The sequence below is a fragment of the Sphaerodactylus townsendi genome, linkage group LG05, assembly GCF_021028975.2.
Source record: "Sphaerodactylus townsendi isolate TG3544 linkage group LG05, MPM_Stown_v2.3, whole genome shotgun sequence".
In the NCBI taxonomy this organism is placed as follows: Eukaryota; Metazoa; Chordata; class Lepidosauria; order Squamata; family Sphaerodactylidae; genus Sphaerodactylus; species Sphaerodactylus townsendi.
Window position 1 is genome coordinate 98,984,570 of NC_059429.1, and position 15,854 is coordinate 99,000,423.

Genomic DNA, 15,854 nt, shown 5'->3' on the forward strand with positions numbered 1-15,854 from the left:
CAATTGTTTGCAAGTGGATTTTGCTGTTCTGCTCAGTAAAATCCAGCTGCAAAGTGCATTGAAAGTGGATTGAAAATGCATTATTCTGCATGTGCGGAAGAGGCCAAAGACAAGCAAATGAGGCCTACCAAGCTCCATCATAGCAGTTTGCCATGTTCCAGCATATCTAGGCCTGTAAGCAAAAGCTGGTCTGGATCAGCACCAAGATTCTGATACCCTGGAACTCTAATGTTACAAGGCTTCCAAAGCATTGGAGCATGCGTACATTTTCAATAGCAAAGTAATTTTTATTGTATTTAAAGTTAAAACAAAATCTTAAATTCGTAGATGCATCTATACAGATTAACAGATAAAATACTTCATATATATAATCAGACAGGTGGTCATGGCCGCCCCACTGCTCTCATTCCTGGTAGCATGGGAGGCTTGTAAAGCAAAAAAGCCACCCTGCTGCCAAGAAGCCCCCATGGGGCTCAATAGACTTAAACCACCTAATGTCGGCTTCTCCCCTGGCTACATCCCCTGCCTGCCTCTGCTATGTTGGCAGGGGCACTGCTATGCTGGTGCAGCATTCAGTGCCACATCCCAGTGCTGGGGAGGACTGTGCCCCACTCCCACAGGCGAATTCCCCACCACCACCACCACATTTGGATGTGGCCATATGTATACAAAATACCTATAATGCACAAAGTACAGTCCAACACATGTTGGATGAAACAATTTTAATTTTCAAAGCTGTTAATGCAAATAATTTTCAAACAAGCCTACCCAGTGGCCCCCTTGATTTCAGACCCTGTACTAACAAACACACTTTTTTTATCTTGGCAGGTGGAGGTTCCCAAATTACTTCAATAGGGTATGGAATCTAGACTTCCTAGAAGGACGAGATTGCCAAGTCTGAATCACCATGTTTGTCTCTCAGGTGACTGTTTACATGAAAAAGACTCAGTAGGAACAGCAATCGGTCCTGCACCAACCCCAGAAGACCAGCGTTCTCTGTGGGACTGAATTGGAGGGATGGGCAGGACCAGCTGCCAAGGAGGCCTGGGTGTCAGAAAACAACAATATTTATTCTCAGAACTTTTTAAAATCAGAAACATTTGCTCCAAGGAAGGACTCCGGAGAAAGTCGTATATCTGGTCTGCCTGTCCAGTTTACCTTTAAAAGAATTTAGAAAGTAAAGTGGCAGATATGGTAAGTCGAGAGAACGCTGCTTGTCCTTCTAGCTACCAGGCAACAACACTGCAGTCATCTGCCACTAGAAATATAAGAACAAAACCACGCTGGAGCAGCATCACTAGGAAAAAACAGTTGGACCCAACTTCAACACAGGATGACTCCAAAACAAGTAGCACTAGGTTCTTGGCATCTGCTACTAGAGCCAACTGGCAGCACTGTTGTCATTCTACCTGGAAGCTAACCATGTAGGAGGATGAGGGAGAAATTACTGGGCCAAATCCAATTTTCTATTATGTTTGTGATCTCTAGGATTCTGATTCTTTGATAGTACAAAAGATAGATGTATGTAGAACAGGATTTCTGTAGCCTCCACAGGAGGTGTAAAGAATTCTGTATGTGTTTGTCTATATAAAGTGTGTTAAGGGCTTCTTGTGGTGACAGAAACCTAGCGGTAAGCATGAGAGTGAGCACTAGAACAGAATGGATTGTGAATCATGTTACTGGGGGTGGGGCTACATAATGCCAGCACCTTGGAAGTGAGTAATCTTACAAACTAGTTGGGAATCTACTAACCTGATGGGCCTGGTGAGAGAAGGAAACTAGTTAATACTGGTCATTTGTGAGAGGTGATAGAAAAGGCAAGCAATGGCCATTACTTGTATAATGTAATGAAAGCCTTGAATCACACTGAAAAAATGCATGTAGTATACCAAAGCTCAGGGCAAACACTGTCAACATCCTATTGATATTCTTCAAGTATCTGGCCTCCAGAGATGTCCTGGAGGAGATAGATGAAGTCAACATGAAATTCCTGCTTCCTACATGCCAGGGCACTTATTTTTTCTGCAATGACATTTTATGGGCCAGAAAGTTCCTGTGCCAGTTCCTCTTTTTAAAATTGTTATGTATATTGATTTAAAAATAAAGAAATCCCCAGGTGAATGGCATTCTGAACCTGTAGACCAACATCTTCTACTCTGAGGTCCAGACACCAAGATGCTCAGTCTATGAAGATGTTGAGTTCTCCAACTAAATTGAGTGCCAGTTCAACTATCCTTGTTTCCTCCCTCATTTTAAGCACGTGAAGCTGAATTCATACACTATCTTTGTAGCATGGCTGCCACAAAATATTCTTTTGAGGTTTGCTTCCATGTTGCCTCAGTAACACATGGAAGTTCTGTATCAAATGGGTAGTCTAATCACATTCCACATCAGCATCATCAGCCCTGTACACTGGTGATGAGAGAAGCACCCAGGTAATTCAAACTACTCATGTGGTGTGGAGCATCTGTATGCTACTGATTTAGCATTTGAGATCACTGCAGGGGAGCAGTTTTGCAGTGGCAAACATGTCACAAGAATTGGTCCAAGAAAGGGAAAGTAACAGTTAACTTTGGATACGCATCCTATTTTTGCTGCTTGAGATGGGAATTGCTCTCTTTTTTCCTTGCCTGAAGGCCATGTTTGACTGAACAATGCAGGTAGTATGAGCACTCAGCTTGAAATGGGCATAAAGATCCCCTATATCATGTGAAGAAAAATGTGCAAAAGGAACCCAGCTATAACTATCAGGGTTGTGTTATAATTATTAAGTAGCAGTTTCCTCACAAGGGTGAATAAAGGGCAGTTTGATCACAAGCCATTTTAGCTGGAACTCTTGGGTATTACCAGTGTCATGCACTTGGGGGTCGGTCCAAGTACTTTAGCTTAACTGGTTTGTGACTCAGGCTGTACATTTTTTAAATCTATGCATTTGTATAAGAGTTTAATATATAGAAGGATGGATAAATCTAATGTCACTCTACCTGCAGCAGTATTGTATTTCTCCCACAAACTGCCAAATCATGTTCACTCTAACATAAGTAGTTCAGGTGCAAGCTAGTATATTATTTATACAACAGGTCCTCCATAGCATAATTGTATGGACACAGGTCCATCCTGGAGATTCAGTATGGATTTCACCCTTGCCAGATGACCCAGTTAATATTATGGAGGGAGAAGTCCTGTTTCTAAAATGGTAATGAGATGTATGCATTGCCTCAATGAAATTCATGTTACTTCTGATAAAAGCAGGATACAGAGGAAATCACTGCACGCAAGGCAATCCTGGTCTTTTGTGGTTAGGACAAATCCGGGGGTGGGGGGGGGTGGGGGGGAGGTGGAGAGAAAATAAAAGAGGCAAATCACTTGAGCTCAAGTGCAGAGGCTGCTGCAGTTTTCAGCTCTGTAACTCCTGAATGTAAACCCTCTTTACAATATGTACAGTTCACTCACACCTTCATTAATAAAGCTCGCACAATGCTGCTGTTGGTGACTGGTGGAACTTTCAAAGGCTGAGGGTGGTGAATATCTTTAGACACTGCAAATGTATGTCAGAAATGAAGCAGTATTTGTCTGCAGTGGCAGGATGGGGCAGCCTGGGTCTGTGTCACTAGGAGGCTGCATTTATGCACCTGGTATCCCTCATCATACCCCAGGGTTGCCAACCTCCAGATGGTAGCTGGAGATCTCCCAGAATTATAATTCATATCCAGATGATAGAAATCAGTTCCCTCAAGGAAATGCTCTGGAGGATGGACTGTATGGCATTATGCCCCACTGAGGTCCCGCCCCTTCCCCAATCTCGCTGTTTCCCTAGCTTGAGTTGGCAACCTTTCCACATCTTTCAAACAGCCCTATGAACTAATTCACAGCTACTGCCATTGGGCAATTGAGGTTAGGAAATAGTAGCTTGCCTATGGCATTAGTTGAGCCTGGCATGGACCCCAGGTTTCCCACTTTCAGATCTCCATCCATTGGCTGACCCTGGCTCTTAACAACTGAGAGACAAAGTGGAAATTTGATTCCTCTTGCCTACCAGGGTATGGCAGAAACCTAAGACTCCCATTTGGGATAGGATGTTTCTGTTTGTTTACAAACACAAGCCCACCATGCAGTCTCGAGGGTGTTTGGAGTGGGGCCAAAGGATCTTCCCCTTTCTGCTGCTGCCAGCACTGTGGATTGCGTGCCAACTCTGTGAGAAGTCCATCACTGCCGAAGGTCTGGCTGACTCTGAACTACTGCGTCTTAGAGTCCAGAGAAATGTCTATATTTGGGCATTTTGCATAGACTGGCTCAAGCAAACCTCATTCCTTTGCTCTTCCTAAGAGTGGGAAAGCTTCCAGCTGCCCAGAACAGCAGAGAAGAGAAAACAAAGCTCAGATCACCACAGCCTCTCACTGGGCCTTTCTCCAAGCTGGAGCAATTACCCTCTGTGGGTCTGATGTCCATACCATGAAATGCTCTTTTGCACCCACTGGTCCCTAGCCATCCTCTGCTCTCACAACTCCCCTGTATAATTCTTGTGCTGCTGCTTTGCCATGTGCCTTGCATGTGGCAGATGAGAAGAAAACGGGGGCAAACAGCATCATCCAAAAAAAGAGACTATTTGTTATATCTGCTTGCATGACCCTCTGAGGATCAGAGGCTTCATTTTCTAACAATAAAGAACAATTTTTGTTTGCAGATACTAAGATCAAAAATGTGAATGTCAAAATGTCACACAAAACCGATCCTTCCAGGAATGGCATCTCAGTCTGCAGGGTGTTGAAGGGGAGTGTGTGAGGGTCACCCTCATTTTTCTGCACATCTATAGAATGTGCAGTTTCAGTCAGTCCAAGCCAAGTAAGTGCTTTAACTATGCATATGTTTATTATTTATCTGTAAAATATATGTCCTGTTTTTCTACTGTGCACAAATACACATCCAGTAATAACAAACCTCCCCCCGCCCCCCCAAAATAACATAAAGCAATACTGGTTATTGGCTATTTTGAGCTTTCCCTGAAAATTTTCAGGTCTTTTAAAGCCAAACCTAAAAATTACCAGAAAAAGTTATCCAGGCCTGGTACTGGGCCAACTTAAGTTGGTAGGCAGGCCTACGTAGGAAGATGTGGTCTTTTAAATATATAGCTCCAAATTAAGTCTTAAGACCAGCACCTTCATCCTGGGATTATAGGAAGTACATGTGTAACAATGATTAAACAATGATCCCCTCTGGCCTTAAACATAGAAACATAAAGCTGGAAGGGGACCCACAGTCCAGTCCCCTGAACAATGCAAGAAATTCACAGCTAGATTCAACACCTACTCCCCGACTGCCCCACCCCCACCCCCCGGCCACACTGCCCTCCAGAATCCCTGGGCCAATACAGTCTGGAGGAAAAAAATCCTTCCTGACTCCAAGTGGTGAGTGACATTGCCCTGTCTCACTGAGAAGTCCTTCCTAATTTTTAAGTAAAAACTCTTTTAATTTAATTAAAAGAACCTGTTGGTTCTGATCTGCCTTTCTGGGGCAACAGTAAACAGTTCCGCTTCATCCTCTATATGACAGCCCTTCAGATACATGAAAATGGTTATCATATCACCACTCAGTTTTCCCATCTCTAGGTTAAACATACCCAGCTCCTTCAAGCTTTCCTCAGAGGACTTGGTCTCCAGACCCCTCACCATCTTTGCTGATCTTCTCTGGACAGGTTCCAGCTTGCCAACGTTCTTCTTAGACTGTGGGACCCAAAACTGAACACAGTACTCTAAGTGATGTCTGACCAAAGCAGAATAAAATTATATTGTCACTTCACATTGTTTGGACACTATACTTCTGTTGACGCAGCATGTGCCTTTTTAGTTTCCTGCTGACTCATTTTCAGTTTATCTTCCTCTAAGATCCTTTTTGCATGTGCTGCTACCAAATCTCTCCCATCCTCCAGAATTTAGCTCTGGCACATGTGCTGTCTTAATAACGCGGACAGTATCTAGGCTCATATGTGATATGCATTTCCTTCATTAAGAAACAACCACCACCTTCCCCTTTACTCTGAGACTGGGGGGAATAGGTTTAGAATGTATAGTTTTTAACTGGCTTGAATCCTGGGGGCAATTTATTACCTTGTTCACTGGAGAAATAATGGAACATTCCCCCCCCCCACCAAGAACTACATAAGTATTTCATAGAACAGTGGTGGCGAACCTAGGGCACGGGTGCCAGAGGTGGCACTGAGAGCCCTCTCTGTGGGCACGCGCAAACAGAGTGCCCCCCACCCCCACCCCCACATCTAGGCTGGCCTGGGCCGCTGGGCTCGATTATTAGCATTAAACCTAAGATCTAATTTTGGGGAAGCAGTGTAGGTAACCCTGTTAAGCGCTGTTAAACCCCACTGATTTTCATGCAAAGAACTAAAGCGCAATCCTTTACCTGGGAGTAAGCTCGGTTGCTGGCAATGGGTCGCACGCCTCAGAGCCAACCATTTTTTCTAAACTAAAACCTCAGTATTCAGGTTAAATTGCCATGTTGGCACTTTGCGATAAATAAGTGGGTTTGGGGTTGCAGTTTGGGCACTCGGTCTCGAAAAGGTTCACTATCACTGTCATAGAAGATTGTGGTATGGCTGTCTTTTATCACAGTAATCTGATTATCCAGAATCCTTGCTGTATTTCTGCATTATAACCTTGCCCAATCTTCTCGGTTATTGTACAGCCATTAAATTAATTACTACCAGAGGTATATCAGGGGAAATGGCGCCTGGGGAACCTGCCCCAGGCGTCCCCACATCCCCCCACACTCAGGGGCAGGGGGCAGGGGCAGCTTGGACATGCACTGCAGCAGCAGCAGGCCAGCAGCGTCCCCAAGCCCCGCCCCCGAGGGCCTAGGGAGGAAGGAGGCAGCTCGGATGGGCGCCATGGCAGCAGGCTGGCTCTGTCTTTAGGCACCTCCCCCCTGTCAACCCAGCTCTTCCAAGCTGAGTCGGTGCAGGGGAGGAGGGGGGCGATTGGGGGGGTTGCTGTTGCACCCGGAATCATTTGACCCCACCTGTTCCCATGAGCAGTACGCCACTGATTACTACTTAAATGATAGAAAATAGGCAGTGAGGGATCCAGTGCCATAACTAGCTGTTTCTGTGACCAGAGAAAGTGCATAATTCTGTGCACCCTCAGGAATCAACCCCAGGACATTAAAAATGGTGGTGGATCTGAATTTGTAAATTTTTACTGTTCAGACAGACAGCCTCTACTCAAAAGCAGTGTATAAGGAGCAGCAGTGGCGAAGTGGCTAAGAGCAGTGGTTAAGAGCAGGTGCATTCTGATCTGGAGGAACCGGGTTTGATTTCCAGCTCTGCCGCTTGAGTTGTGGAAGCTTATCTGGGGAATTCAGATTAGCCTGTACACTCCCACACATGCCAGCTGGGTGACCTTGGGCTAGTCACAGCTTTTCGGAGCTCTCTCAGCCCCACCCACCTCACAGGATGTTTGTTGTGAGGGGGGAAGGGCAAGGAGATTATAAACCCCTTTGAGTCTCCTACAGGACAGAAAGGGGGGATATAAATCCAAACTCTTCTTCTTCTATAAAAATCCTGCTTAGTAAAGTTTTCTCTGCTTAGTAAAATTTTATCTGCTTAGTAAAGTTTTCTCTTTCCCCATATGCAGGATTCAGTGCCCAAATGTATTTCACTGTGTTGGGCTGTAAGTATAAAGCCAAAGAGCAACTGCAAGGGTGCCAGTCTTCCCTATCTTCTGCTTTCACTCAGCTGCTGAGCATGCTGTTTGAACAATGCTTAATCATTCCACCACTTTTTGAATAATCTTCTACATGGTACGTGAACCACCATGTGTTCTTGCCCATGATCCCTCTAGGACAGGTGTCCCATTAACTCACTCTGGTTATACCACTGAACTGAACCAAAGACAGTGATTTTGGGGGATCATGGCCCTGTTTCATCTTACTGCAAATATATTTCCCCTGCATACACATATATTCCTTTCTCTGAGCCGCCCCCCCCCCCCGCATATGGAAAACTAAACCACATCACTCATATGCACCAACTGTTCAAACAGCCCTCTTCTACTACTACTGTGTTTAAAGTAATCCAGAATTAGAGTTCTTCGTAAGTGAGATAGCTATGCCCTCATGTGGCAAGATTCTTTCCACACATATCTTTAATTCTATTTTCTCACACAAACAGCAGTCACTACGGTAGCTGAGGAAGTGCACTTTCGGGAAAGGAAGAACTGGTTTGCAGGGGGGCTGTGTACATCAGTTTTTACAGCATGATCTAGCTACTGCTGAAGACTTTTAAGTCCTGCTGATTTTAATAAGAGAGGTTTCAACTTTCAAGTCATAGACTGCATCTACCCATTCCTGGATATTGTACAGTATTAGTCATATGCAATTGAACTATGTTGTCCACGCACATACACAACTCTACTTCTCAATGACAGGTACAGTGCAGTGTTGGCACAAGATCCAGTGGTGTACAAATGGAACTGAGCTGCACTCTCTCTTTGAAACCAACAAGACTTTAAAGCTACAGTCTTGTGCCACGTATCTGACAGTAAGTTCCCCAGAACTTCCAGGATTGGGTTGCACAATTCTAACTTTGGATAACTCTTGCCTTGTTATTTTTCCAAGCAAATTATGAGCTAATGAAAACTGTATATGAAGGGAATTAATATCTAATTTTATGAAACTATGAATATAGAACAATAATTCAGACAGAGAAAGTGATCCTCACTTTCTATGCATGTTTTATGTGTATGCTATAATTCTAGCTCTGGTATTAATTGTTTCAATTATGTGTTTTTGTTGGTTTAATAGTTCTTAAGATACTATTTTATTATGCGTGTTTTTAATTTGTTGGCCACTGTGGTAGCCATTATGAGGACAGAAAGGCCTCATGGATTTTGAATAAAATAAACAAAAATATTTATTCAGAAGTAATAAGCTTAACATAGGTAAGTGTGCACAGAACCAGAGGTCAGAATCAGATTGTGGTTTTCACACCTGATGGGGCAATTTTTTAACAAATCTTTGATGAAGTTCTAGACTGGCAAGAACATGAAGGTGTTCCCCATTAGTCTCTGTGCAGGAGAAACAACATCTGTTGAACATTTGGCTCTGCTAAGTGGCAGGACAAAGAGTTATTATGCGCTTTACTGCCAACGGTTCCAATTCCACGCGCGACCAGGTCCCGTCCCACCTCTTCTTGATCCACAACTTTACCACCAAGGCCAAGGAGAGCAGCAAGCCAAGTATTTCCACCAGGGGGCGAGAGTGACCGCCGGATCCGGCGCTTGTTGCAGCAGCGGCCTCCAGGCAGCAGACAAAGCGCCAGCATCTCTCCCTGCGCCCCCGTTGCGCGCTGCTTGCTGCAGCATCCGTGCCTGCCCTGCGCTCCTTCGCTCCACGCTGGTGTTTTTGGAGCGGCCGGCCGGCAGGCTGCAACGAAGAGCCCCGGCTGGCTGCTGGTGGAGGCTGCTGCTGCTACGGGTGGGAGCTGCAGCGCAGGAGCAGCGGCGGCGCGATGGCCGGGCGGCGCGGGATGCTGAAGCGCAAACCCAACTTCACGCTGCAAGCTATCGACATCCTCATGAGCGAGGTGCTCAAGTACTAGCAGCTGCTCTTCGGGTCCGCCTCCCCCGCCGTGAACGCCTACGAGAAGCAGAAGATCTGGTGGCGTATCACCAGCAAGGTCAACGCGGCCGGGCGCCACCAGCGCAGCCCTACGCCCCCCACCCCAAGGACTGCGGCGGCAGCACCGAGCCCCCCAGCCAGCCCGATCTCGGCCCCCAATGGTGCCTGCACGGCGTGTGCCATTTGGACACGCCAGCACCGGGCCCGTCGAAGTGGCGCCCCTGCAGGGTGAGTCCTCAGCTCCGGACCTGCTGAGCGCCCAGCAATGGCAAGGCCGGTAATGCCCCCCCCCCCCCCCGCAGGGTGTTATTCCTCCAGCAGCCCTAATTCCCAGAGGCAATGGGAGCTGCGCAAAAGGGCTTTTAGCAGTGAGTAGGTATAGATTTTTTATGGGGTGGGGTGGAGGGCGGGGTCCAACCCCTCCCTGGGGCGTGACCACACCTCCCTGAGCCCCGCCTCTGGCCTCAGTGCTTATAAAAGCAGCTCTCCCAGGCCAGGGATTACAGACTTCACCTGCCCATCCACCCCTCCCTCCCCCACTGGCTTGGTTCCCAGGCGGGGCTGGCAATCCCTTCTGCCCTCCCCTCCGGGCAGAGGCGTAGCTAAGAAAAATGGAGCCTGTTGCAAAATCTGAGTTTTGCGGGGGGGGCCCTCCCCCGGCAGCCGCTGTGATGCTGGAATCCACCCCCATTCATATTCAATGGTGTTTAAACTGGGGAGCCCAGCTTCTCCTTTTAAATCCACCTTAAAGGGAGAATCAGGGGTCCCCAGTTAAAACAACATTGAAAGTGATGCCGTTTTGGGGTGGATTATTCCCCACCCTGGAACAGCATCACTTTCAATGTTTAAACTGGGGACCTCAGATTCTCCCTTTAAATCCATGCTGAAGGGGGTGGATTTAAAAGGAGAATCTGGGGAAATTTGGGGGGTGCCTGCTGTCAGGGGTGCAGTGCTTAAGCTAGCAGCACCAAACTTTCAGGGTATCTTTAGGAAACTCTCCTGATAATACCACCCAGGTTTGGTGAAGTTTGGTTCAGGGGGTCGAAAGTTATGAACCCTCAAATGTGCAGCCCCCATCTCCTATTAGCTCCCATTGGAAACAATGGGGGATGCGGCACCCCCTTTGGGAGTCCATAACTTTGGACCCCCTGAACCATACTTCACCAAACCTGGGTGGTATAATCAGGAGAGTCTCCCAACAAATCCCTGATAGTTTTGTGCTAGTAGCCTAAAAACTGCGCCCCCTGCAGTCCACAACCTGAAAAAACACTTCATACATAGGCATACACGGGTTTAATTTGTTTGATTCAGCTATCTGTGTACAGTGAGGAGGGTGGGAGGTTTAGAAATTAGACGTTTTAGTGCTCGGTGCAGAGTTCAGGTGCGAAACTTTGGGGGAAGCTTTCCTATACCCGGATCAGTTCCACATCTGTAACCTTTCAACATCACAAGATGTTTGCAATACTGAAACCATGTATGTACGCCTGTGTTGCTGGTGTACCCACAACTGCCAGTTGATTCTGGCCATGAAAGCCTTTGACAATATAAAGCTGCTCTTTTCTTACATGTCTAAGAGATATTATTATGGAATAGTGTTTTCAGATTCATCTCAAGAGTCTTATAGAAGAGATCTGCTTTATTAGAGACCAGCTTTCTCTTTCAGGCAGCCAGGTTCATTTACGGTAGGTAATCTTGTTGTTTCTTTTGATGGTTCAGCAATATCCCATCTAAGGGCAAAATGGGGGTGGCTTAGATGACCCCTCTAAAGTCTTTCAATTCCTTGGCAGCCATTCCAGCAATCTTGACATATCTAGGCACCATGACAACCTAGCGCCTAGGATTTATCAAACCATGGGATATATTGTGCCTTCTTCATTCACTTACATTTACTGTCAGCTTTAAAGGACCCGTCACTCTTGTGTACGTATCTTTCTCCTGGAACCTTTGTTCCACACATAAGAATTGGCACAGGGGGAAATTATGAAGAGCTGTGAATGCCAAAAGACAGAAACCCATCTTTTTTTCCCTTTAAATGGCTAAAACAAAGGGCAGGGAGCCCAGTTTCAGTTAGCAAAAAATGTTTGTGAGAGGGATGTAGAAAGGTTAACCCCCCTGTCTATGCCTTGCGCTGCCCTAGTTTGAACTGAGCTCCCACCCAGCTGGAATTCCTCCTTAAAAGGTTGATATGTCTTGGTGGTCTCCATCTTCAGTTTGTTTCTGTAGGTCTAGAAATTGGGTTATGACAGAACTAATGGTTGTTCCAAATTAGTTTACAAAAACTACCAGCCTGCATAATATTCTTATTAGCATGTCTGCCTCAAAACAAGAGTTTCTATCATTTGTAGCACTCAGCCTATAAGAGGAGGAAAGGAACAGCTGTCTTAGTTTGCAGAAACATCTCTTCCTGGTCACCTGGAAACAATTCTTACACCTATTTCCAAGCCTGGCATAAACAGATTGATTTAGGCATTCTTCCCAAATTTATCCCATAGAATGTAGACATGTTGCAACATTTCATTCCATCATTTTATCCTCACAGAAGCCTCAGTGATCCTATATCCATGACCATTCTCTGGATGAAGTGACTGTGCATTTGAACCCCAATGGAAAGGAAAAATTATGATTCAAAGCTCTCAAGAGAGAACTAAGAAACAGAAGACCATGTAAAATAGCTTATTGGCATTTGGTCATTTCCAGTCAGAACAAGATTTAAACCTGCCTGGAAAATCTGAGCCAACTGCTTAAAATGTGATGCCATTAATAATTTTCAGTTGCTTAAAACTGGAGAAGTAAAACTTTGATTTGTATAATACAAAATTTGGGGGACTTCGGCATTACTTTACATAATAAAATTGTATTTGTCAAATAAAAATGACACAGAAATCTCACTAGTAGTCCCATTATTCACTATGTTGTATTTTGACTTGCAGGCACTGAGTGTGGGGGTGGGGGATGGGGTCTGTGAACCCCATTCTCTGATTTCATTCTCTGAATTCATTCTGTAATTTCATCCTTGCAGGCAGAGGGGGAAATATGACCTTAATTATCTGACAAGTTACTGTATCACTTTATACAAACCTACCTTAAGGACGTATAAGAACTTGCTCAAAAATCAGTTATATCTGTTTTTCATTTTCTCTCCTTTTCCTGTTTTTATGTGCTGCATTTGCTTTAGTCATTGTCCTCTCCTGGCCTTTGCAATCCACTCACTCGCTAAAATTGCTACTTATTTAAGGATTAGCCCAGGCTGTCTTTTGAAGCTTTGCATTCCCACTAATGAATGGTAAAATGAGTGGAAGTTGCCACATTGAAAATGTCCTCTACCTCCTAGTCCTCTTCTGGAGGCATCCTGGGATGGGTTTTTGTTGACACTGAGGGATATTTTGTTACAAGGGATTAGGAATTCAGGCAGAGATATAATCATTTTAACAACTACAACAAGAAGAAGCATTTTTGCAGTGCTTTTGGAGTTTGAATTGATTCACACACATGATCTTATAGTAATCTTTACAACAGATTTGTGAGGTAGGCCAGTATTATTATATCCATATCCGAGATGAGAAGCTAAGTCTAAGAGAGATTCTTGCCTAAGACCGCCTAGTAAGTTGGGCAGAAGCGACATTTGGACCAAAGACTTCCCGAATCAGATCTCATTTTCACAGCTGCTAAGCTTATGAAAACTGAGAGTGGTTTGGACAAGAGTAATCATTTTCATGGTTTCTACCCATTTTATTTTGGCCAACTAACCTCTGGTCAAACAGATTTTGCATGGAAAAAATGGGCGAATCCCCACTGGGAAAATAAACCTTGTGCCCCCCCCCCCCCCCCGGTTCTATAAGATACAGCACCTTTTCATTCCGGTCTCTGCCTCCCCACTGCAGTGTGCGTCTGTTGAGGGGGTCAAAGTTAATCCCAGGATCAAAAACTGTAACTATTTTCACGAGCCCGTGATCTGCCCTGCAACTCTTTCTGATTGGCTGTTGTATTGGGGCAGGAACACAACCCTGCGACCCTTCCTCTCTGCTTGAGGACATTGTTTTAAATTATTTCTGGATGTGCAGCTTCGTAGAAACATAGGAAGTTCTATTTTTTAACTTTTTGGCTGTGCAGCTTCATTAGTACACACACTCTGTGCTATCTCTTCTTCTTTTTGCAGGTTCATGCCTACAAGGCCACGATCAGCACGCAAACACACACAAAAAGTCCCTTTGCACACTCTGTGCCCAGCCCACTGTGCTCTGATTGGTGCACGCCTCCTAGGGCGGCAAAAATAAACCATATTGTTTTTCTGCTGCCTCTCCACCAATTTGGCCTCAGCCTGCATTTTTCAAAAAGGTGTACCTTCTTGCCGGTTTTTGAAAAACACGGGATGAGGGGGAGAGTGCGCGCCAGGGCCGGGATGGAGCCGAGTTGGGCACTGAAGCCGTGGGGACTCTGCCCAAACCGGGACTTTTACTGTGAGTATCATGCAATAAATTGACCGTGGGGAATCAGCCAGTGAAAGAAGTGAAAATGGATTCTTATTTCAAATTGACTCTCTGAAAAAGAAAATGACATCTGTCTCCAGCCTTACTTGATAAACCATCATTGTTGAATTTTGATTCCACCATTTCCTTTTCCCATTACTGTTAGACAACAGAGCCTTAGCAGACTTACAGATGGCTTATATAAAAATTCAGGCACTTAAGCAGGAAGGAAGGACTCTTTGTTTTTGAACTGGGCTCTGACTGGCTGTTGCTTTGAGTTAACCTGATCTGTCCTCTCTGCTCTGGACAGGTGTGAAGGAAGAGCCAGTGAAGGAAGAGCCAGTAGATGCGAAGCCAGAGCCAGCCAACCCCCTTCCCATTGAGGCAATCCAGCAGCGAGTAAACCGGGGGACTGAGGGGCAGCTGCTCAGGAGCTCTGGCCAAATCCCAGATGAACCCTGTGAGGATTGGAGCAGAAGTCCCCCAAATTCCTCACAGACAGAACTCTCACCCATTGAGCTTGGGGGACAGCAGGAGCCCCTGGGTGCAGATTATGCAAGCATCACATTTGACCAGAAGTCTCCACACGGGCACCAGGATGATTGTTACATGGGAGATGCAGCAGCTCCTCTGACAGTGCCAATTCAGGAAGGGCTGTCTGAAAACAGCCATCTTAGTCTAGCAGAGAAACGAATTATCCAGGCTAATGAGCAGCTAGTACAGGAGGTGCGCACCTTCCAGCAGGAGTATACTAAAAGCTGTAGAGAGACTGCCTCCTTCTTGCGTAGCATTGCTGAAGCTCTGAGTGGTGTCCACAACAGCCTGTCTGAGATTCGGGATCTCTATCTCCGCCAGCAGGTGGTACCCAAGCAGTAAGGATTATCCCAACAGAATATGCTGAGCACCTCTAGGTGTATATGCCCTTTCATGGCTAGGTATCACTTACCCTAGAAGTGACTTGTATAAACAAGTAGTTTTTACTACAGCTACTGAGATGGATTTGGTGATGTGTTGGGGTTGAAAGACAGATTTCCCTTCAGATTTTCCTGATTTTTGACCTTTCATTTTCACCTCAATAAAACTGTGAAATGTACATCTCTTCTTAGTAATTTCTTAGGAGGCAGGGCTTATTTGCTTTACCCTTCTCCCTTGAAGGGTCCAATTATCCATTTTCTTTCCTTTGTGTTTTTGCTTGCTACTTGCATGCTTCCAAACGGCTGCTTCCTCATATCCCTACCGCGAATCATGGTGTGTCTTACTCATGGTTTAAAATTTCTTGTGGAATTTGCATGGGGCTGCCCTTGGTCAGAAATATCACCAAGGGCCACCATTCTATTGTTTATTGTGGAGGAGTGCTGATGATCTAAATGGCAGTACTCTAGAATACATAGTTTTAGGCTTATGATCTGACGGTGGTATGCATATAGACAGTTCTTCTTAGGCTGCCTTGACTGGTCAAAGCTCCAAATGGTATTCTTCAGGCAAAATGACCCTCCTGTGTAGCAAAGCAATGAGCGTACAATCCCTGATTTGCTAACCCCCTTTTCCTGTTTTTAATATATGCCTCTCAGTAAAGGACAAAAACTAATTTGTTTGCCTGGGATGCTCAAATCAACCGAGGGTCTTTTTTGCGACAGAAGAACATGTGATCCATGGAACATTTTAAAAGATTCCTGTGCAACATAGGAACCTTATGTTCTATTATGGCCTAGCCCAATGAGGAATGTTTTGTTTCCTGAAGGATAATATTTCATGGGGAAAGAG

At 45.3% G+C, this 15,854-nt stretch overlaps 2 protein-coding genes across 3 annotated transcripts in view; both read left to right on the top strand.

Annotated features, from left to right (window-relative positions):
- LMOD1 (leiomodin 1) overlaps nucleotides 1–3,480 on the top strand; it is a 38,394-nt gene extending 34,914 nt beyond the window's left edge. For both annotated transcript variants that reach the window (XM_048498432.1, XM_048498431.1), the window contains one exon: nucleotides 829–3,480. In XM_048498432.1, the coding sequence (XP_048354389.1) occupies nucleotides 829–855 (27 nt within the window). In that variant the 3' untranslated portion in view covers nucleotides 856–3,480. The remainder of the gene's footprint in view (nucleotides 1–828) is intronic.
- A 5,815-nt stretch (nucleotides 3,481–9,295) lies between these two features.
- On the top strand, nucleotides 9,296–15,101 carry LOC125432448. The gene is made up of 2 exons (XM_048495965.1): nucleotides 9,296–9,852; nucleotides 14,401–15,101. The coding sequence occupies exons 1-2, from the start codon at nucleotides 9,783–9,785 to the stop codon at nucleotides 14,964–14,966; spliced, it is 636 nt and encodes a 211-aa protein (XP_048351922.1). The 5' UTR covers nucleotides 9,296–9,782; the 3' UTR covers nucleotides 14,967–15,101.
- The last annotated feature ends 753 nt before the right edge of the window (nucleotides 15,102–15,854 follow it).

Bases quoted from the DNA above. Each gene is read 5' to 3' on its own strand.
- LOC125432448 (XM_048495965.1), top strand. From the start codon at position 9,783: ATGGTGCCTGCACGGCGTGTGCCATTTGGACACGCCAGCACCGGGCCC. The intron at 9,853-14,400 runs GTGAGTCCTCAG...TGCTCTGGACAG, and splicing joins CGAAGTGGCGCCCCTGCAGG to GTGTGAAGGAAGAGCCAGTG.